Genomic DNA, 22,584 nt, shown 5'->3' on the forward strand with positions numbered 1-22,584 from the left:
TTCAAGAAGTACAGAGATTGAGCTGCAGAGAACTGGGGTAAAGTTGTTTTCTCTGATGAAGCCCCCTTCAGTCTATTGGGGATGCTTTTCATCCAAAGGTTCTTACTTTTAATGAAGAACGCTGAACACTACCATGAATAAACAATGGTTTCTAAAAAGCCTCCAAGAGCAACTTCTCCCAACAATTCAGAAGACTTTTGCTGATGGACAATGCTTTTTTCAGGTTGATGGAGCAGCAGGTCACAAGACAAGAGTGAAAAGGGTGGTCCCAGGGTGTTTATTCCCACAGGCAGGTACATCAGAGCATAGGTTAGATTATCAGAGCATAGGACAGACTATCATCAATCTAGGCTATAGAGAGAAGTGTATAGATGTTTTGCATGCTAATAATCAGCATAGTCAGCTTAGGCTCTGCCATACAAGACAGATCCTCAACAATTAGGGGAAGATCCATAGATATTTAACTGAAGAAATAGAAAGTCAGCATGCGATCCTTTTGGGACATCTCTAATACACATCTCCTCTATCCCACCTACCTATAATCTTTCTCTCCTCCCTGATATTAACAGGGCCATACAGGGCTAGTAGGGTGAGCCGCCGTGGAGTGGGGGCGCCATTGCGCAGGACCTTAGGGTGCCAACCTCTGCTGGTAGATAGGGAGACTCAGGCCGGCACAGGGATCGGCACCTCCCTGTGGTGTTCATTTCTCATTTTTCCTCTGGTGTCGGTGTAGCGGTTGTTTCTTTTGTAGTGTGTCATTTTAATAGTTGCGATAAAGGTTAATGGTTTTATCTTATGTGTAAGGAATTCCGTTGAGCTCTTCTAATCAATCCTTAGAACTGAATCCGTTTTTTGCTGTGATATACCAATCTGAGTAAAAGATCTAACACTGAAGCAACAGACTTTGTATAAGCTAAAATTTGTGTTCCTCTCCATACGTTTGACCACAACACAAACCCACACACACTAGGCATATACTCACAATATATACATCAGAGGACCAATAAATACGATGAGTCTATACACGTGAGTGTGTGTGCTTAATGTGATGTATATGTGTTAACAGATGTAAAATATGCAGATGGCCCACCTTGCTGCTTTTAGGACATAAAAGAATAGGGCTCTGAAAGTCCCCCATTCAAGCATATGTAAGCTACTACACCAATTATTATAATAGGGTTGGTGTCCACACGTTCTTCACTGCTGCTTTCATATTGGAAAATTTGGGCCCCCTGTTTTTAGGAGTAGTAGGGGGGGTATTGGCAGCCAAACCAGGGTCAGCTGGTCACATCTTGATGATGTATGGCAAATGGCATGTCAGAGGTCCTGTGGAGCCCATGCAGTAGGAGAGACCTACACAATGTTAGGTGATTTGTATAAGCAACAAGATATAAGACTTGTATAAGCAACAAGATAAGACAGTCAAGTTTAGGCAACATGGCCAAAACAAATTTGAACCTGACCAATAGCTTATGGTCCCATTCTATGGTATCTTGTGGCTTTGAGATTAAGTACTTGAGTCTTCACTGGTGAGGGCCCTTGTTTTATTTGGAGGGGGGAGGTAGCTACAACCTCTAGACAGGCTGCTTTGGTTCTCTGTCTTGTATACTAGATTCTTGTTCCAGGCTACAGCTTGCATGATGTATCCCCTAATTCCGTCCGTGGGCTTCGTATAAGAAAATAAACTTGCTGACACAGTAAGAATTAGTGTGGCTTCCAACCAGCCATGGTATAAAACGTTCAACTTTAAACATTTGGAAAGAGTAAATTTGGGTGTGTATAGATCTCCGAGGAGGGCGAGTGAGACCTTTCCAACTTTGGGGTAATAATGTGTTTAGTCAGCACTGAGAATAGTGGTGCCTGTGAAGCTGACGGAGCAATCCAAAGCCAACTCCATTAGCTAAGAAGGGTTATTCAGTGAATTTGGAAGCTTCAAATACAAATATTGTAATACAATCGTCCTTTGAATTGTTGCAGCGTTAGGCAAAGTCTCGTAATGCATATACCGCTAATTACAGTTCAGCATCACACAACTATAAAACACTGTTTAAGCACGTTACAACACTTTAATCTGCTGTATTTGCCATTTGCACTAATTAATATAAACTCGGCAAGAATTTGTAGCCCACTTATCAGGAACAAGGGTATACTTTACATTCTGGTTGAAAGTTTAGTACATATGCTTTACAGCACATCGAGCCTGCGGAGAATGGCTTATTACAGTTTAGTAATGGCATCTTCTGGAGTCATTTCAGTGCTGCTAGCTACGGTATGTGTATCTGAGCCAAGAAGAGGAACTCTGTACACTGTCCGAGCGTCATTTCTCAGGTGATGCCTAAAATAAGAAATTGGAGACTGATACCAAGAGAACAGTGTAGTTCACTATTAACCCAGGCAATGGAGAATGTGGGAATATTTTCTCATTTGCTTTATATTTTCAGAAATGGTCCTTGTTCTCTAAAAAAAAAAAAATGCAATAAACTGTTTTTATACGGAACTTGTCATATTGCAAATGGTGTCTTGTCTGCAGTATAGATGATGTAGAGCAGGAGGAGTTGATCAGATTAGTATATATTTGTGTTGGAGAAACTTTAATGAAAATTGCATTTTATTTATTGAAATACCTGGTGTTTTTATGTGAGTCCAGTGGGTGGTCCTAGTCAGTGATTGACAGTCTTCTCTGCATGCACATTCATACAGGGAAGACTGTCAATTACTGAGTAGGACCACCCACTGGACTTGTGTACAAGTGTGAGGAGACCGCAGGCACGTAGGATGCAGTAACGGACTGTACACAGACCAAGGGTGATAGGGGTTTATTATACATCAGAGACTCCACGCAGGGAGAAAACTGAGGGATAGTATTCCCTAATACAGCAAATGGCTTATAGGGATAACTTAAGGAACAAGGACAAGTAAAGCAGACAATTCAATTAAATAGAACTTATCACTCAAACACGAGTCATGGTCGAACTCCTGTGTTTGACTGGGGCCGCTTAGATTGTGTCGCAGTGGGAGTCTGTCACAGTCCTGAGGAAGATGGGATAGTATCTCCAGACGTTGTCTTTGTCCTCTCATGGTCCTGACGATGGCGGCGGCCCTTCGAGATCCTGACGTGGGTCTTGGGTCCAGCAGATGAGGCGATGAAGAGGGAAACGTCCCTATCCTCAGCGATGAGTGTCCCAACACTACGGAGACCTGCAGCACTGCCCAAACACACTTTACAGCGGGCAGCCTGGTTCACTGTGCCATATCGTTGTTTGCCTAAGTCCCCAAGTCTGTCGGTCAGTGCTGTCACCGGGGGTGGCTGTGGCAGCGGTCTCAGTGAGGACAGCGGTGTCTGAGCAGGACCCAGTCGGTAGTCTCCTGTCAAAGCGCTTTGCCGTCCCAGGCTCTGCTCTCCTCTGCCCAGTCGCCTCACAGCTGATTTGACCTCACGGGCGTCTCGCGCACTTGACGTTCCCGTCCAAACTTTTTGAATCTTCGCGCGCGAACATCCGCTTGGCTTATCCACGCCCCCTTCTCTCGAGTACAGGGAGCCGTGCCACGCTTTAAGCTTTCCCCCTGTAATTTAGGTGACAGCCCCGACGGACCCGTTACGGAGGAGACATGCTTAGTTGGTTTCTTCCCCTTACACAAATGTCATGGATTTCAATTAATAAAATACAAGTTAGGCTGTAGTCACAAATCCATGGAAATGCCGCTGTTTTTTTAAATTTTTTTTTTTTTTAACCTGGCAGTACACAGGCATTCAGTCCTATTCCCCAACATCAGATCAGAAAATGACATGCTCTAGAGCTGTCCGATAGATAATTAGATATATATATATATATATATATATATATATATATATATATATATATATATATATATATATATATATATATATATCTATCTATCGGACAATTCTCAAACATTACATACAGATGTGTGACTACACCCTTATACTGGATCTTTTACAACCAACTTGTGTCGTTCTGCTCAGCGTCTTCTCTGTATTGTGCAGTCCACATATCGGACTGCATGTACATTTTCACCGCTTCCCTTTACATTATGAAATCTTACAGGGTTAGTATTGGAACCAGTTACCTTAGATTGGTCTTTGATGGCTTAAAGTATACTGATGATGATGTCTGTAAAGCACTGCAGAATAAGATACGGTAGCTCTATATAAGCAAAGCATATTAAATAAATTATTGCAGTTTCCTGCCAAACCTTCAGGTATTCTACCTATGAGACTCCGAATTGCTTAACTTTTTTTTTTTTTTTTTTGTCCAAATTTGTCGCTCTAACAGTTTTGTTTGTTTTTTTTATTTTTTTTTAGAGATTGTAATTCGATCTATGTATAGAAATAATTTACTGAAAGAAAAAATAAAATGCAGCAAACATTATTAACTCCCTGGATGTCACAGGATTCTATCTATAATTTCAGTACCATTGTGTGGACATTGAGTCTCTAAAAATTGCATTTTTTATCTTAATATATTAAACGGCAGGACAACAACAAAAAAATCTGTATCTGAATGAAAAATGTCATTTTAGTAGGTGTGTAATTCTATATGAAATCATGGGAGCTATTGTGTGACTTGATTATACCCTTTTGTGCAACAGATGCCTGGATTATGTCTTGGAGGAGATCCGACACAATCGCAAAGCAAATGTGATGGTAGCCTCTCACAATGAAGACTCAGTAAAATTCACTCTGAAAAGGTGGGTAGGTTCAATCCGTAACTGACTGCATTTATTGCGTGAGCGCTGAATAGCATGTATGACTGTTGCATTTGCTTCATAATAAGACTAGATTTTACAGTAGAGCAGAAGCTTACTGATTCCAACCAGCATTGCACTAAAGTGTCCTGACCCCATAAGCGGCCAGGATTCCAATAACTGGGTTCTAACAAAGGCACTGCTCCACGTAGAATATTTTTAATGGCTAAATCTATCCCAAAATGAAAAAGATAAATAAATTATGTTTACACTTAAAAAATACTTGTATTAACTTAGATTCCAGAAATAACATTATGGATTACTCTTGTTGCTGTTTGCATTGATCCATTACTGTGTCCATCCTGGTACATGTAGCAAGATGGACTCACATGCTCAGTCTTGAGGCTTTTTGCTCCATTGGACTTGCAACGGTATTCCAGGGCTGCTTGTCCATCAGAAATCCTATAAAAATGGGTCAATGTGCCGATGTGAACAGCGCCACCTTCTAGAAAAACCTTTTAAAATGCTTATGTGGTGCCTCTGATTTCTACATCAGTCATGGAGATACACCGCTATCTGACAACGTCCGATTCTTGTTATTTGGACACTTGCATGGTACCTCGGCCGGGTGTCAGATGGTTGCGTGGGCATCTGTCCCAATGCGGTGTGCAACATCGTTTTTGATCATGTGGTGTAGAAATGCGGAACTTTGAGCATAATCATTTTTTGATGACCTAATCGGCTCATGAACCACAGATGGGTCAATAAAGTGAATTGATGGGAGAGATTTGTGAGCATGAACTGTACACGAAAAGATGACTCTTGAGTTTTAGGGGGGTTTAGGCTACTACGGTTTCCAGTGCCAGGGTGACCCACGCATTTCATTCCTCTATGTAATCCATCTTCCCGAATACGTATCCAGTCACACTATAAAGTGTATCTACTGTAATTATGTACCTGAAGAAACACCAGCTCAGTGGAAACATTTTTATTAATCTATTTAAGGAAACATCTGCCGTTTGAATAACTTGTATCCATGAGTGACATATAAGGAAGCATTTGTGGTGAATAGTTTTGTTTTATTTTGTTGCTTCAAAAATAATTACAATCCATGCGGAAAAGTGAGGAAATAATAATAAAAAAATTCCAAACTTTATTGTACGTACATTACAAAATTTCTGCATTTTTCAAGCTTGAAAAAGGATATTATATCCGAAACGTTGCCACGCCGTACAGGCATTAAAAGCCCACTTTTTTCTATTTTTTTGTGTGCTGTATTCCTTTTTTTTTTCTTATGACTGAAGCCATTGGACCACTGGTTTGGAAAGTTTTGCACCACAATTGCGGTAATATTGATGCTGTTCCGATTTTGTTCTGTGTGTGTATATATATATATATATATATATATATATATATATATATATATATATGTGTGTATATATATATGTATATTACACTCCAATGTTCTTCAGAGCTGCGTCTTGACCTTATATCAGGAACTGTATTCACATGATCTGGGAAATGTATGTAAAGGGTACAGCTTCTGACTTCTGCTAATATTATCTCCATGCTCTGACAGAATCTACTTACAATCCCATTACTCATAGCATGTAGGACAAATGTAGTAACCACAATTCTTCTTAATGTGTCATTTCTGATCCATCAGGCACAACACAAAGGCTCTAGAATTATTAGTCTTTACTCGCTGTAGCTCTAAATCCCGCGCACTGTGGATTTAATTATTCTTCAATGAATGCCTAATGTGCTTGATTTAGGTAGGCCAGAGCACAGAGTGCAGTAATAGTCTATTTATGCAGGAGGTTGTTTTTTTATATTGATTTCTTTTTATTAAAAGGAGAGAGTTCCTGGTATTGAAACTTCTGAGCTGGTCTGAACTGATAATTTCTCAGCAAATCATTATTTAGTGCTGTTAGTGATAAAAAGTACAAAAGTGCTCCCTCTCTCGGGGCTCGTTCACACAAGCATATAACACTGCTGAGCGCTGTGTGATATTTTATAATATAGCACTCAGCCCAATGTTATACTATGGGGCAGTGCTGATCTGCCAGTTTTGTTTTTTTTCCATACCGATTTGGCATGAGAAAACAATTGCATTATGCTGTAGGTGCATCTGATAATCAGATGAAGAGCACCTACTCAAGTCTGTGGTACGAGTGAAACATCAGACTGCGCTCAGATGTCATCAGCGTGCAGTCTGATTATCGCGGACACAGAGACTGGAGAAGATGGAGAAATTAAGTTCCTCACCTGTGATACGATCTCTCATGTGAGAGAATTGGATCACACTAAGGTGACACTCGGATCAACCTCTGACAGAGTTTGATCCAAGGGGCATTAGCAGAATCAGCCCGATTTTACAAAGACCACGCATTGATTAGATTATGATTGATCACAAGTACACCAACTGCGTACAGGGGAAAAGAATGGTGGTCATTATCGCCTATGAAGATTCAGTATACATGATAATCACACCATAATTATTGGTGTGGGTAAGCATTTCTTTGAGAACCTTAGAGCAGGAGAAAAATTGACTTTCAAGTGGACCAAAGTTTTTTTGTTGTTTGTTTGTTTTTTTTTAAGCTAGAAAAGTGCTTACAGGATAATCCATCAATATTATTTTTCCAGAAAATGTATTTATCACTAATCGTAATAAACTTTCTGCCCAACCTTCTAAAACACCACCTCCATTCAGCTATTTGAAGGGGATTTGGCACTCTCCCAAATGCTGCAGTCTTTGTTGCTTATGTATTCCTACGAGCTGTGTTGTGCTGAGTATTGTAACATTATCCCATTAATTTCAATATAGAAACACTGATAAAGTTAGTTTGTCTTCCTGTTAACAGGGCGGAACTAATGGCATCATGCTGATTGACAGCCAGCTTACTCCAGTTAGGCAGTGGATAGTCAGCTGTCAATCAGCATGACACAAGAAGTCCCGCCCTGTCAAAAGCAATATAAACGTGACATCAGCGGAGGTAGGTGACCGCTCTGTGCCACCGGAGACAGGCGCTGGGCACAACTGCTTAGGCACATCTAATTTTCAAAATCCCGTATATCCTCTTCAAATATATAGGTTTTGTTAAGAGTACAGACTAAATTTATAGAGACAGCTGCTAAAGAGTATGGATGAGTGAACCTGAACTGCAAAGTTTGAAGGACTGTTTAAAAGCTTGTCGATTCAACAAACTTTATAGATTGTGGACACTTCTGGAGCCATCACAGCCATGTCAAGCATCGGCATGGCTGGGATTGGCCAGCACACCACATGACTTCTATATAAATGCCGGATCAAGGGTGCCGCTGTCATTCCGCTCTGCCTAGCGTAGGGACAGGATGAGGCTGGAGTGACCGACCGTGTTAGGTTTTGTTTGCTCAGAGCTGTGTCTCTGCTTGTGTACTCTGCACCCGTGTCTGTGGGAGTAGTGTGCCTACAACCAATTTTTTTTGCTCTGCACCCATGTCTCGGGAGTAGCATGTGTTTAAAAAAAAAAAAAAAAAAAAGTTTCTACTCTGCACCTGTGTTTGTGGGAGTACTGTGCCTAAAACCACTTAAAAAATGAGGAGAGTATCAAATACAGGATGTGGACTTGGCCGTGGTGCTGCTGGTGTAGCATGTTCGTAATAAAGCCTGGTGCAGTGTGACAGACTGGTGTAGCATGCCCGTAATACAGCCTGTAGGAGCGTGTCTGTAAAATCTTTTCCATAGTCCATAACTTCATAGCTTTTTTCCATACAGTCATTGGCAGATTCATGTTATGGTGATCTGTTAGAAATTCATAAAACCCGGCAAAATTAACTCATTGAATGACCATTCTCAGTTTCACTGTACCATCCGTGTGGTAGTTCTGGTATAGAGAATCATCTTCCAAATTTTTTTAAATCCAGTCCACTTCACAATCTTTTTAAATTTGTCCCAAAATTTTTCAGAGGCCAACTCAAGTTGTTGCTTTTGCCATCTTGTTGTGTTTCTTGTCTCCTATCTGTCTCATCCGCTGGAAATGAGTGTTCATTCTGGTCACATACATCTCTCCCATAGCTTGATGGCTTTTTTCCATACTCATTGACCTAACCATGTTCATTATGGTGATATGTAGTCAGAAAGTAATCAAAGCGGTCAAAATTAACTCACTGAATGACCATTCTGTACCATCCATGTGCACGTGGTAGTTGTGGGAGACTTTAGTGTACTACAGAGCTGGAATTACCGAGGCTTCTGGCACTAGATTTGCCCTCCAATTTATCCTTGTTAAAAGATTTAAAGTACTCCTTCCAATTACAGAGCCTCTAAATGTTTGTGGATGGTTATTTTATGATGTTGCATCACCTGCACAGGAGTGGTTACCATATATACTCATGTATAAGCTGAGTTTTTCAACACATTCTTTTGTGCTGAAACTGCCCCCCTCTGCTTATATACGAGTCATTGTCCCAGAAAGCAGACCGGGAAGGGGGAGTGGTGGATCAGCGGGTCAAAGAGGCAGAAACCGGCGGCTGTAACTGTGCCCTCTGCTAAAGAGAAATGAATACTCACCGCGCTGGCAGTGAATATTCATTTCTTATAGCGCACACAGCCTAACAGCACACAGTAACTACAGCCGCAGCCTACATTCCTTCCCTGCGCCCCCTCGCTGCATCTCCTTCTGGTGCCAGTCTTCCGGACCAGTGATCACGTGTCCCCCGCTCTTTAAGGTAATGAATATTCATCCCTCTTCACTCCCATAGGCGTGGCGTGAATATTCATTACTTTAATGAGCAGGGACACGTGATCGCTCTGCAGGAAGAGCTGCTGGCGCCGGAACGAGATGCAGCGAGGGCATGCAGGAAAGGTAAGTAGGATTTTTTTTTATTTTTTTTTAATAGGAACCATGCATACAAGGATAGGGGATAAGGAGCCATGCATACAAGGGTAGGGGATAAGGAGCCATGCAAACAAGGATGGGGATAAGGAGCCATGCATACAAGGACGGGGATAAGGAGCTATGCATATAAGGACGGGGATGAGGGGACAATGCATACCCAGCCTATACTCGAGTCAGTAAGTTTTCCCAGTTTTTCCTGGCAAAATTAGGTGCCTCAGCTTATACTCAGGTCGACTTATACTCAAGTATATACGGTAATTTGCAGTAATTTTTTGTGTGGCAGCGGTTTCTCAGGCTTCTTCCCCGGAATAGAACCCTGAGAGGAACAAGATCATGGGGGCTTATGCTTCTGTCAGGCGGCTTTAGACCTGCCTACATCGCGGGAGGTCCTCGACCCACTAGCGGACAAGCACGGGAGTTGGGAAAGGGGGGCTGGCCGTCAGGGTCCACTGCCCCTCTGGCACAATCTGGTTAAATGTAGTAGCTGCTAGGCGTGAGGTGGAAAGCTTTTTGACACATATCCTACCATCGTCGTGTGTGCCGTGTTGCTTCGAGTAGTCCTTGAACATGGCAAGAGCTGATGATGCCGATGTGGCGCCCCTAGGGGTATTTGCCACAAAAATAGTTATTGATACCAAATACAAATACTAGAATAGCAAGACTGCACTACCATCTCCGGCCAGAAGGGGGAGCTCCAGAGACTCCCCTTGATCTATTCTGGTCTGAGAAAAGGACTGGCAGTTGGGCTAAGGAGCTAGTAGTGAGAGGTCATACAACTGAGGAAAAAGAGAATAGAGCAAAAAGGACATTGTGAGAACCGGGTAGCATTAATCGTTATCCAGAATAGGCGCAGAGACTGATACCGGATCCGTGGCTATATTGATTATATATAATATAACAACCGGAAAGACGTGAGGTGAGATCAGCTTCACTAGGGTCAGACGCAGCAACAGACAGAGAGTTCAGTGGTACTCCCTGAGGGAGTAAACCGATAAAAGGACTCGGGTTGCCCGTCGAACCAAGACCCAGATGGGACGGATTGGGTCGGCAGCCAGTTCACATACAGCAGCAGGGCCGTATAGAAATTGCGCATAAGAGATGGAAATTCTGACAGGGTCAAGATAATTCAGAGTTTTCATACAGACTCCGGTGACAGTACCGATTGCAAATCCCTTTATGTTGAAGTAAACTAGTTAAACGTTTCGGTGCTTCAGTCTTTCATTTGGATAATAGTCATCTATACGGAATCGGGATCATCACAGCTGAGAGGACCTGCTGCTGATCAAGTAAGTGCCTGTTCCTTCATAATATCCCTTACAATGTGCACTGCCTGAGACCACAGCATCGGGCCAAGCCACTCGTGACATCCCCCTCAAGAGACAGATCTCATTGGTCTGGTGCTGGGTACCTTGGTCTCTTGGGCGTCATAACTGGCGTCACAAACAGGATTGGGCCAGCCCGTACACCGGGTATTGTGTGCCGTAATTTGAGTCTGAAACTGTGAAAATTTGGATGAAAAATCTTGGAAATTGACTTTGTTAAAGAAAATCCCATTCCCCATTGAAAACTATTGAAAGTGACTTTTCTCCATTGGTTATAATGGGGTAAAAATGGCCGCCATCTCCTGATGTGATCATCTCATAACCGTTAGGCACAAAACTGTTAATCGAGCTACGTCATTACCCAAGCCCCAGTCTAACTGAAAAACTTCAAAATCCATCATCACAGAGCGTGCGGCAGTTAGAGGCAGCAGGGGGCGTGTCATCGTCATCCTGCTGCACAGAGGAACAAATCTACATTATCTAGACGGAAGCTGGGACCGGAGGGGTCTGGATTAACTAAGGGGGTACAGTATGTCGCAGCACGGAGACGCCGCAGCACCCGGCGACGTTAATGCAGCTGAAAGACAGAGTGTCGATAGAGAGCCTGGCAGCGCAGCAGTGCAAGGAGTGGCGCCCATCATGCCGGTGTTGATGCCATATACCCCGGGTGGCCCGTGGCTTCCAATGTATGAAGGTGAACCTAATACCCTTGACTGTTTCAGGGAAAAGATGCTGGCTCATTTTGATATGTTCCCCGTGGGTGAAGCTCAGCGTGTTAGTCTCCTGATGATGCAGTTAAGTGGCCATGCTAAGCGAGAAGTCACAGCATAGGCAACTGATCTAAAAGATACTGTTGAACGCATATTTGCTGGATTAAAAGCTACATTTGAAACCACTGCCAGCAGCAAAGCTAAAGTACGATTCTTTAATTGCAAACAAAAAGCTAATGAGGGCGTGAGGGATTTTGCCTTAAACCTGCAGGAAGCCCTTAAAAATGGGTTCAGCCAGTGTAAGTGATTTAACACAGGAGCCGATAAACTGCTAAGAGATCAATTTATTGAGGGACTCTACACCCCTTCTCACCGGGGGCATGTGAGCATGCTTGTTTTTAAGAACCCTGAATTGACATTTGCCAAATTAAAGGAGAGCGCTATACGTCTCCAACTGGCAGATGCACCTCGGGATCAGGATCTCACACAACCCATGGCAGATGCACTTCAGCAACGGGGAATGCCAGTGACATCGGCTACGTCCGGTGCCAGTGCTAAGTCCCTGGGGCCCATTACTAATGAGACTCTTCAGCAAAAGCTTGACTCTTTAACTGATGTTGTTGCTTCAATGGCTAAAACCATGCAGGAGATGAGAGAACCCAAGATGGAGTTGGTAAACCGTAGAGAGGATGTTCCATGGATGAGGTCCCGGAGATACCCGACATGGAGAGGACGGCCCCGTGACCGCTACCAACCGGATGGACAGCCCATTTGCCGCCGTTGCCAGCAGCCAGGCCACTTTGCACGAAATTGTGATTTAAACGGGAATCCCCTGGGAATGCGGGCCGCTTCGCAGGAATGAATTTTCAAGGCCCAACACCCTGGCACGACAGATACATCGGAGGACGACCCATCATCCCAATCGTGCTGGATGGAATTCCCCGCAACGCTTTGCTGGATACAGGTTCCCAGATTTCATATATACCATATATCCTTTATAAGGGGTACTGGGCTGAGGTAGATATTGCTAAAGGACCCTCTGATGTTGAACTAGATATATGGGCCAGTAATGGTCAGTTGGTACCGAAACTAGGATTCAGGGAGATGACCATAAAGATTGGTAAAGCAGAATTGAAGAAACAGGGTATAATTGTCGTTGATGTTGACCGGCAGAACTGTGAACCAACTGTATTGATAGGGATGAATGTGTTAGAGAATTGCTTTTCCGAAGTTATTTCTGTCTTGCAACAAATTGCTGAAACTGCCCGATCCTGCCAGCAGAGAGTTCTCCGGAGGGAAATAAAAGTATTAATGTTAAGGCAACAGATAGAAGTTGCAGGTGGAGAAATCAGCAGTGTGAGGGTGAGTGATCCAACGTCTATTGTAATCCCACCAAAAACAGAAATGCTGGTATGGTGTAGAGCGGCCATTGGTACGAAAGGACGAGACTATCAAGCCTTAATAGAACCAGCGTACACCGACAGCAGGCCCACTATACTCACGGCACGAGGGGTGGTCGAGGGTGCCGGTACGACTTTTGAACTGTGGAGAGGAAGAGGTCACTTTGCCAAGGTACGCTACAGTGGCAAAGTTATATACTGTTGACAACAATGCCATCACAACCGTTGAGCCCTTAGAATCGACCTGTCAGGTGGAAAATAACGGCTCAGATGGAGAATCGGAGGATTGGTGCCAACAGCTAGACGTGGGTGTAGATTCAACACCTACCCATCAAAGACAAGGGGTGTATAGATTAGTGACGGAATATGAACAGGTCTTCAGTAAACACCCATTGGACTTCGGACGGATAGAAGGGGTGGAACATACAATCCCCACTGGTGACCATCCCCCGATAAAGGAAAGATATAGACCCATACCGCCAGCTCACTATCAATGCGCGAAGGACATGCTGAGAGAGATGAAACAGGCCGGGGTAATAAGAGATAGTTGTAGCCCTTGGGCGGCCCCTCTGGTGATTGTCAAAAAAAAGGACGGAACCATGAGAATGTGCGTAGACTACCGGCGGATTAATATCACCCATAAAGACGCCTATCCCTTGCCTAGGATAGAAGAGTCCTTGACTGCTTTGAAATCTGCTAATTATTTTTCCACCTTAGACTTAACAAGCGGGTATTGGCAAGTCCCTGTGGCTGAGAGAGATAAAGAAAAAACGGCATTCACCACACCAATGGGTCTAAGCGAATTTAATCGCATGCCGTTCGGACTCTGCAACGCATCTGGTACTTTCCAGCGACTGATGGAATGTTGCCTCGGACACAAAAACTTCGAGACCGTCCTCCTGTACCTAGATGATGTGATTGTCTACTCAAAGACTTATGAACAGCACTTAACAGACCTGGCAGAGGTGTTCGAAGCCTTATCCAAGTATGGTATGAAAATCAAACCATCCAAATGTCACCTTCTCAAGCCAAAGGTACAATACTTAGGGCACATCGTGAGTTCGGAGGGAGTAGCACCGGATCCCGAGAAAATAACTGCCATAAGGGATTGGCCAAGACCTACCAACGCAAAAGTGAGGCAATTCTTGGGATTAGTGGGTTACTATCGTAGATTTATAAAAGGATTTACCAAATTGGCAGCGCCCTTGCAAGATGCTTTGGTAGGGCAGACGAAGAAACCTTCAAACCGAAACCCTCCTTTTCAGTGGAACGACGAAAGAGAAGACTCCTTTGAACGACTAAAGAAGGCACTAACCGGAGAAGAAGTTCTGGCGTACCCGGATTACCATCAACCTTTCATCCTCTACACCGATGCCAGTAATGTGGGATTGGGAGCGGTGCTGTCACAAAAGCAAGAAGGTCGGGAGAAAGTCATCGCCTTTGCAAGTAGAAAACTCCGGCCTACTGAAAGAAATTCAGAAAATTATAGTTTCTTCAAATTGGAGCTACTGGCGGTAGTTTGGGCTGTGACTGAACGTTTCAAACACTATTTGACCGGTGCAGAATTTATTGTCTATACTGACAACAATCCATTGACCCACCTAGACACGGCTAAATTAGGTGCGTTAGAACAGCGATGGATAGCCCGGTTATCTAATTACAACTTCGTGATCAAGTATCGAGCAGGTCGCAAGAATGGAAATGCCGATGCCCTATCCCGGATGCCACACTTGGGAGATGTAGAAGAAGAAACGGGGGAGCTTGAAGAAATTGAACTACCAGCTTTTCATCAGCCCAAGGCAAAACATCGTCAGTCAAATACCTATCAGAAACAACAAGACGTGAATTTTAATCCGTTAGCACACCATAGATGGGCTGACACCCAAGATAGCAATCCGGCTGTAAAGCTAGTGAAGGAACTATTGACTGAGCAAAGTGCATATCCCGATGAGAATGCCCCAGAAGAGACGCATCAACTCCGGAAAGAGAGAGGCAAAATGTTCCTGTATCAAGGGAAACTTTGTAGAAGATACACCAATCCGAAAACACATGAATTGGTTTGGCAGATTATCGTGCCTAAACAAGATGTGAAGATGGTCCTCGAGGCTGGTCACTTTGGTTGGAAAAAGCTAGAAGTACTTCTGAGAGAAAGATTTTATTGGGTCGGGATGAGAAAATCAATCGAACAGTGGTGTAGAAACTGTGGCCCGTGCAACCTCAGAAGGAACGATCAAAAGAGCCAAAGAGCACCACTGCAGCCCATAATCACCAAACAACCACTTGAACTGGTAGCCATGGACCACATGAAGTTGACACCGAGCCGGTCCGGTTACGTCTATGCCTTGACCATCGTGGACCATTATTCGCACTTCTTGGTAGTAGTACCTGTAAAAGATCTAACTGCAAAAACAGCAGCCAAAGCGTTCCAAACGTACTTTTGTAGACCCCATGGATATCCGGAACAGGTTCTCACTGACCAGGGTACAGCCTTTGAATCAGAGATCTTCAGAGAATTCTGTAATATGTATGGTTGCAAAAAGATCCGGACGACGGCCTATCATCCGCAAACAAACGGCTTATGTGAGAAGATGAACCATATTGTGATAGACCTACTAAAGACTTTACCTGAAACGGAAAGGAATCAATGGCCAGAGAAATTGCCTGACTTGGTGGATCTGTATAATCATGTCCCGGTGAGCTCTACCAACTGCACCCCAGCTTATCTTATGCGTGCAAGACCCGGCCAATTGCCAATCGATCTAGAAATGGGAATTCTGAAACCAGACGCAGAAGTTCAAGACTCCAATTGGGATGTCATACGGCAAAAGCAGTATCGCCAAGTGCAAGAGAGTGTGGAAAGAAGCCTCCAGCAAACCAGAGAAAGACAAGAGCGAACTTTCAACCAGAATGCTCTAGCAACTCCATTAAGACCGGGTGACCAAGTACTCAAGAGGAATCATCGAACCAATAAACTGGATAATCAATGGGAAGCCGTACCCTACTCATTTTTACCAACAAGAATGGATAATCCTAAAATGTGTCTCATTAGCAAAAACGGAGGTTTAACATCTGTACTAGTGTCAAGAGACAATCTTAAATTATGTCCGGAAACGTTGAAAGAGCCAGAAGTTGTCCAGCCAGAATCAGAAGTTATTCAACCTATACAGGTTCAACCAGTAAAGGAAAAAGAGGAGGAACTGTATCACACCTGTATAGGAGACTTTCCCAAAACCCTACTAACATACCATGGTGCAGTAGTGGTTCCCATGGTGGCCTTTTATCCAACACCGAATCCAATATTAGAAGTCCCAAGACAGGAAGAGGCTGACCCCGTACTACAAGAGGTTCCAGGTCAGGAAGAACAGATTCCTGATCAGAGTGATCCCATTCACGGTGGACTTGCCAACCCCATAGTGGTGGAATTATCTTTAGCAGAGAGGGCAGATACTATATCCGCAGTAGACAGAAGTACACCACAAAAAGAGACACCGCTATTACGTAGATCCCAGCGTAGTACCCAGGGTCAATTGCCAGCCAGGTTCCGGATTACCAACTATAAGACTATAGTCATTGTTATCGTTTTGTAACGTTTAAGCCCAGTACCTACAGAGACTTACCTGTATGAACTTCTTGCATATTCTTGAACTTTTATCAGCCCGGAAACACTAAATCAAAGCTCCGGAAAGACTACTTTGTGAAATTTGCTTCCTAATACCTTCAAGGATAAAACTGTATTAATGGACGCTATTTGAAGTGACTTTTTACAGAATTCCATTTTTTTGGTTTCTTTGAGTGGTTTTTGTAACTTTTCATTTTTAAGACTCTGTACATATCAATTCTTATTTCAAAATGTTATCATCCCACAGTCCCGGAGTACTGTTCTTAACTAAGGGGGGATGTGGCGCCCCTAGGGGTATTTGCCACAAAAATAGTTATTGATACCAAATACAAATACTAGAATAGCAAGACTGCACTACCATCTCCGGCCAGAAGGGGGAGCTCCAGAGACTCCCCTTGATCTATTCTGGTCTGAGAAAAGGACTGGCAGTTGGGCTAAGGAGCTAGTAGTGAGAGGTCATACAACTGAGGAAAAGGAGAATAGAGCAAAAAGGACATTGTGAGAACCGGGTAGCATTAATCGTTATCCAGAATAGGCGCAGAGACGGATACCGGATCCGTGACTATATTGATTATATATAATATAACAACCGGAAAGACGTGAGGTGATATCAGCTTCACTAGGGTCAGACGCAGCAACAGACAGAGAGTTCAGTGGTACTCCCTGAGGGAGTAAACCGATAAAAGGACTCGGGTTGCCCGTCGAACCAAGACCCAGATGGGACGGATTGGGTCGGCAGCCAGTTCACATACAGCAGCAGGGCCGTATAGAAATTGCGCATAAGAGATGGAAATCCTGACAGGGTCAAGATAATTCAGAGTTTTCATACAGACTCCGGTGACAGTACCGATTGCAAATCCCTTTATGTTGACGTAAACTAGTTAAACGTTTCGGTGCTTCAGTCTTTCATTTGGATAATAGTCATCTATCCGGAATCGGGATCATCACAGCTGAGAGGACCTGCTGCTGATCAAGTAAGTGCCTGTTCCTTCATAATATCCCTTACAATGTGCACTGCCTGAGACCACAGCATCGGGTCAAGCCACTCGTGACATCCCCCTCAAGAGACAGATCTCATTGGTCTGGTGCTGGGTACCTTGGTCTCTTGGGCGTCACACCATAATCGGTGTTACTATCCCACTTCTATGCTTTTTGAGAAAAAAGCTTCAGACGACGATGAAGTGATGGCACAGGGGGAGTGTGAACAGGGACCGTTCACACCATTACATAGTTACATATGTTGAATAAAGGCCTAGGTCCATCTAGTTCAACCTTTCTCTAGCAATTGTACATTTCGTCACTAATTTAGCTATATCCCACAATGTTATGTGTATCAAGGAAATCGTCCAGCCTTTTTTAAAAAGCTGTTATAGTGTCTGCCATTACTACCTCCTGTGGCATGGCATTCCACAGTCTGACTGCTCTAGCTGTAAAGAACCCTTTCCTGTTTAGCTGTCGGAATCCCCATTCTTCCACTCGTAATAAATGCCCCCTAGTCCTTAGTATGGTCTTAGGAATGAAAGTTATGTGCCAGTGTTATGTACTGGCCTCACATATTTATACATGTAAATGAGACTCCTCTGAGGTGTCTTTTTTCTAAGCTAAACAAGTCCAACTTTTCCAACCTCTCCTCATATGAGAGGCCTTCCATCCCTTGTAGTAATCTGGTTGCCCATCGTTGAACTGATTCTAACTTCTGAATATCCTTTTTAAAATGTGGAGCCCAAGACTGGATCCCATATTGTAGATGTGGCCTCACCAGTGATTTATGAAGGGGTAATAATACATTGGGATAGCATGAATTTATCTGTTTTTATACATCCTAAAATCTTATTTGCTTTTGCCTCTGCTGCTTGACACGTAGTACTGCTGCTCAGCTTACTTGTAACGAGAATACCGAAGTCCTTCCCTTGATCTGTAGTTCTGCGTATACTCTCATTTAATGTATATGCAGCTATAGGATTACTCTGTCCTAGGTGCATTACTCTACATTTATCTACATTAAATCTCATTTGCCAAGTTTTTGTTCATTCAGATCCCTGCGGTACCCCACTGCTGACTATATCCCATTTAGAGAACGTATCATATATGACGACTCTTATTTGTCATTTAGCCAATGCCTTACCCATCTACATATAGTTTCCCCCAGTCCTTGCTTCTGTAGCTTCAGTATAAGGCTGTTATGTGGAACAGTATCAAATGACTTTGCAAAGTCCAGATAAATGACATCAGCCGCATTACCTACATCCAGATTTGCACTTACCTCCTCATAGAAACCCAACATATTAGTTAGACATAACTTATAATAACTGACAACCAGCATGGTTTCATAAAGAATAATATTCTCTGCAATATATTCCTGGATGTCATCTCTTATAATGCCCTCAAACATTTTGCACACACGGCTGGGAGAGTGGGTTTCTGTACCAACAGCCAGGGAACAGTTTTGGAGAAGGAGATAGTGTGTTCACAGCAAGGTGGCACTCAAAGCGGCTCACAGGCAACAGGAGCATGGCTGGGGGGATACAGAGGACCCAGGCGACACACCTCCCACTGAGGATAGCTTGTCGTTGCCTCCGGGCAGCCTGGCCCACATGATCCAATTTATGCTGCTGTGCCCGCAAAACTACTGACGAATTGCCCGTAATGTTACCAGTGCTGATTATTAGGTGACGACCCTGCTGGATCCCTGCTACAAGGACAACATACCATTATTACTTCCGTCACCGGAGTGGAATGTGAAAATGTGGGAATACAAGCGCATGCTGGTAGACCCACTACTGACTGCGTTCCCACCTGACAGCAAGGGCTCAGTGGAAGCACAAGGCTTCTATGACTGATGAAGGGACCGGAGTAGTCTCGAAAGCTTGCAATTTGTTACCTTTTAATGGCTAACCGAAAAGATGGTATCAGCCACTGAGGACTCTCAAATTTTTATATTTTTCTATCTACTGGCTAATGCGGTGCAAATATACATATTTTTCCTGTCCTAAAACAGCTGAATTTTCCTTTCTGTAAATGTAAGGGAAAAATGTCCACTAGATCACCACAATGGTATTAAGAACATCAATGGTAACCTTCATGGTGAATTATCCTGAACTAAGCAATTTGCTGTTTATTTTTTATAAAGTAGTCCAGACATGGAGTAATTAAAGGTCCGCCCTCAGAATAAGGAATAAGGCTACGTTCACATTTGCGTTGTGCGCCGCAGCGTCGGCGACGCAACGCACAACGCAAACAAAAACACAGCAAAACGCATGCAGAACGCTGCGTTTTGCGACGCATGCGTCCTTTTTTTGCTTGATTTTGGACGCACAAAAAATGCAACTTGTTGCGTCCTCTGCGCCATGACGCGTGCGCCGCAGGGACGCATGCATCGCAAAACGCAAGTGCAACGCATGTCCATGCGCCCCCATGTTAAATATAGGGGCGCATGATGCATGCGGCTACGCTGCGGCGCCCGACGCTAATGTGAACGTAGACTAAGTCCTAGTTTTAATGTAAAGGTTTTAATATAGAACGATATAATGATCTAATTGTCTAATTAAAGCAACATGGTTTTTATATATATATATATATATATATATATATATATATATATATATATATATATATATATATATATATATATATATATATATATATATATATATAATAGGTAGGACAGAATTATGCTTTATTTCCCAATGATTGATGATTTTTTTTTTCTCAGCAGAATGCATGAATTGGGCATTTTTCCTAAAGAGAAAAAAGTATACTTTGGACAGTTGCTGGGCATGTGTGACCAGATCAGTTTTCCTCTCGGTGAGTATTAACGTAGATTTCCTTAATTAAACTTGAAGGGGTTCTGTATTGCTTTTACATTTTTAGTTACTTTTTATTTTTTAAAGGTAGAATTGTTTTTAAAACAACAAATGTAAGCCTAATTTCCTTTGTTCACCCTCATGGAACCAGCGCGGGCTACTCTGGAGGTCTACACTGGTTCGGGAGCTATGCCTGCACTCTCACCAGAACTTAGCAGTGTGCGTCAGGTGACTAGACACGCATGTTGTCGGTTGCTATCTGATGAGCTCTGCTAGTCTAGGGTGGCCCAGACATTGTTTCCAGAGCTGGATAAAAAACAAATACACCTTTGACAACCCCTTTTAAAACGAAATTCAACGTTTGAGTGTTCATTTTTACACGACCTTTCAACCCTGAATATTTTACTACGTTACATAAATCCATTCCTTACCCATATTTCCAGTACCTTATTATACATGTACTTGACTTTGTTAGAATTTGGTTGCGAAGTTAAGGATATGTGCACATGACCTCTTTTTCAGGTGGGTCTGCTCAGGAACCCGCCTTAAAAAATAAAAAAATAAAATAAAAAAACTCTAAACAAAAGAATGAACATATCCAAACTTCTTGTTAATATGTCCTATATCTTTGATCTTTTTTTAACCTATTCAACTGTCTAAAGCATAAATTGACTAAAGTTATCTCGACATTCTTCTGGCGGCTTCCATGCTCCGCTCACTATTTGTACTGGCATACTATTAAAGAAAGGTGTAAAAGGGCTGTGGCAAGTCTACCACCAAAAAAAAAATGTACTTTTCAGGAACTTCTGCCAACTTAAGGAACTGTCTTCAATTTGAAAAACTAAGAAGGTTATATAAGAGATGACGTACCTACCCTTAACCCCCTTTCTTCTAATATTCTGTCTGCATTTTCTTTATTGTCCTTTCCAGCTTCTAAAAAAATATTACATTAAAGCTGTGCAGCTAAAGTGCAGTTTATTATACCAAGTGATATTGCTGGAAGTATTTTCTTTCTGAAGCATTCTAATGTAAATGTATCCTTCTGAATTTGGTATGTGTATTAGTTATTTCTTGTGCTCCTTTCTATGACAGGACAAGCAGGCTATCCTGTATATAAGTATGTTCCCTATGGACCTGTCAACGAAGTTCTACCTTACCTGTCTAGAAGAGCACAAGAGAACCGAGGCATCATGAAAGGAGCTACCAGAGAGCGGGAGCTTCTCTTGAGGGAGTTCAAGAGACGTCTGCTGACTGGCAACCTTTTCTACACACCCAGGTTCTAGGTGGACCTCTTGACCTGAGATGCAACTCACAAACCTGACCTATATGTGACAAATTATCTACAACCATCAGCAATGCAAATCGCTTTCCTATTGAATAGCATATGACTGCTTGCTGTTTGTCGTTAGTGTAATGCAGTTTTGAACTTTAGGATTTAGGAAGCCTTTACTTGTACATTAGACAATATCATTTACAATTGAAAACCTGATCTGCCCCCATCTGCTCAAAACACAATTGCCAGGATTTTATATGGATGTTTCTATGTATAAGTCGAGATGTCAAGTTTAACCAAATCCTATAAAACTGGATTAAAAGCATATTTAAAAAAAATAAATATATATTATATTATATTATATTATATTACATGTAGCACCATAGTGGGTGATATGTAAGTGGTGTGGGGTGAAGGAACTGATAGCACTTTTTGATTTTCAGATAGTTGATTTATAGCAAAATAGCTGTGTCTTACGAGCTGACACTTGTGAGATTTCATGCCTACCATTCTCGAGGAGTTAATGGAAGATAGCAATGTAAGGAAATTTGTTATGTAGTTAGAGAATGCAGACATCAGCAGAATATTGGTTAGTGGACTATTGTACAACATAGTGGTGTACACAACCAAATGTCCTATATATAAAACATTGTGGAAGGGATATTTTGAAGTATTTCTTCCATAAATTTCATTTTATCGTCCGAGACCTAATGGGTCACATAATATGTGCATCACATACCCTGCAAACAGCATGCATTTATACAAGATTTATGCCATTTAATTTCACTGTGCTGCAATCCGATTGCAGCTGGAACATTATTCTTATAAGGGCCTTGCTAGGCACCGATTTCTGTCATATCGGCAGCCTGC

General features: G+C 42.7%; 1 protein-coding gene across 2 annotated transcripts in view; it reads left to right on the top strand.

The window, feature by feature from the left end:
* The window catches only part of PRODH (proline dehydrogenase 1), a 166,484-nt gene extending 144,428 nt beyond the window's left edge, over positions 1 to 22,056 (top strand). Inside the window, exons 12-14 of one of the 2 annotated variants that reach the window (XM_077294972.1) lie at positions 4,612 to 4,710; positions 20,354 to 20,442; positions 21,534 to 22,056. In XM_077294972.1, the coding sequence (XP_077151087.1) occupies positions 4,612 to 4,710; positions 20,354 to 20,442; positions 21,534 to 21,724 (379 nt within the window). In that variant the 3' untranslated portion in view covers positions 21,725 to 22,056. The remainder of the gene's footprint in view (positions 1 to 4,611; positions 4,711 to 20,353; positions 20,443 to 21,533) is intronic. The other variant, XM_077294963.1, reaches the window with a different exon arrangement.
* Positions 22,057 to 22,584: the final 528 nt, after the last annotated feature.

The sequence above is a fragment of the Ranitomeya variabilis genome, chromosome 1 (genome assembly GCF_051348905.1).
Source record: "Ranitomeya variabilis isolate aRanVar5 chromosome 1, aRanVar5.hap1, whole genome shotgun sequence".
NCBI lineage: Eukaryota > Metazoa > Chordata > Amphibia > Anura > Dendrobatidae > Ranitomeya > Ranitomeya variabilis.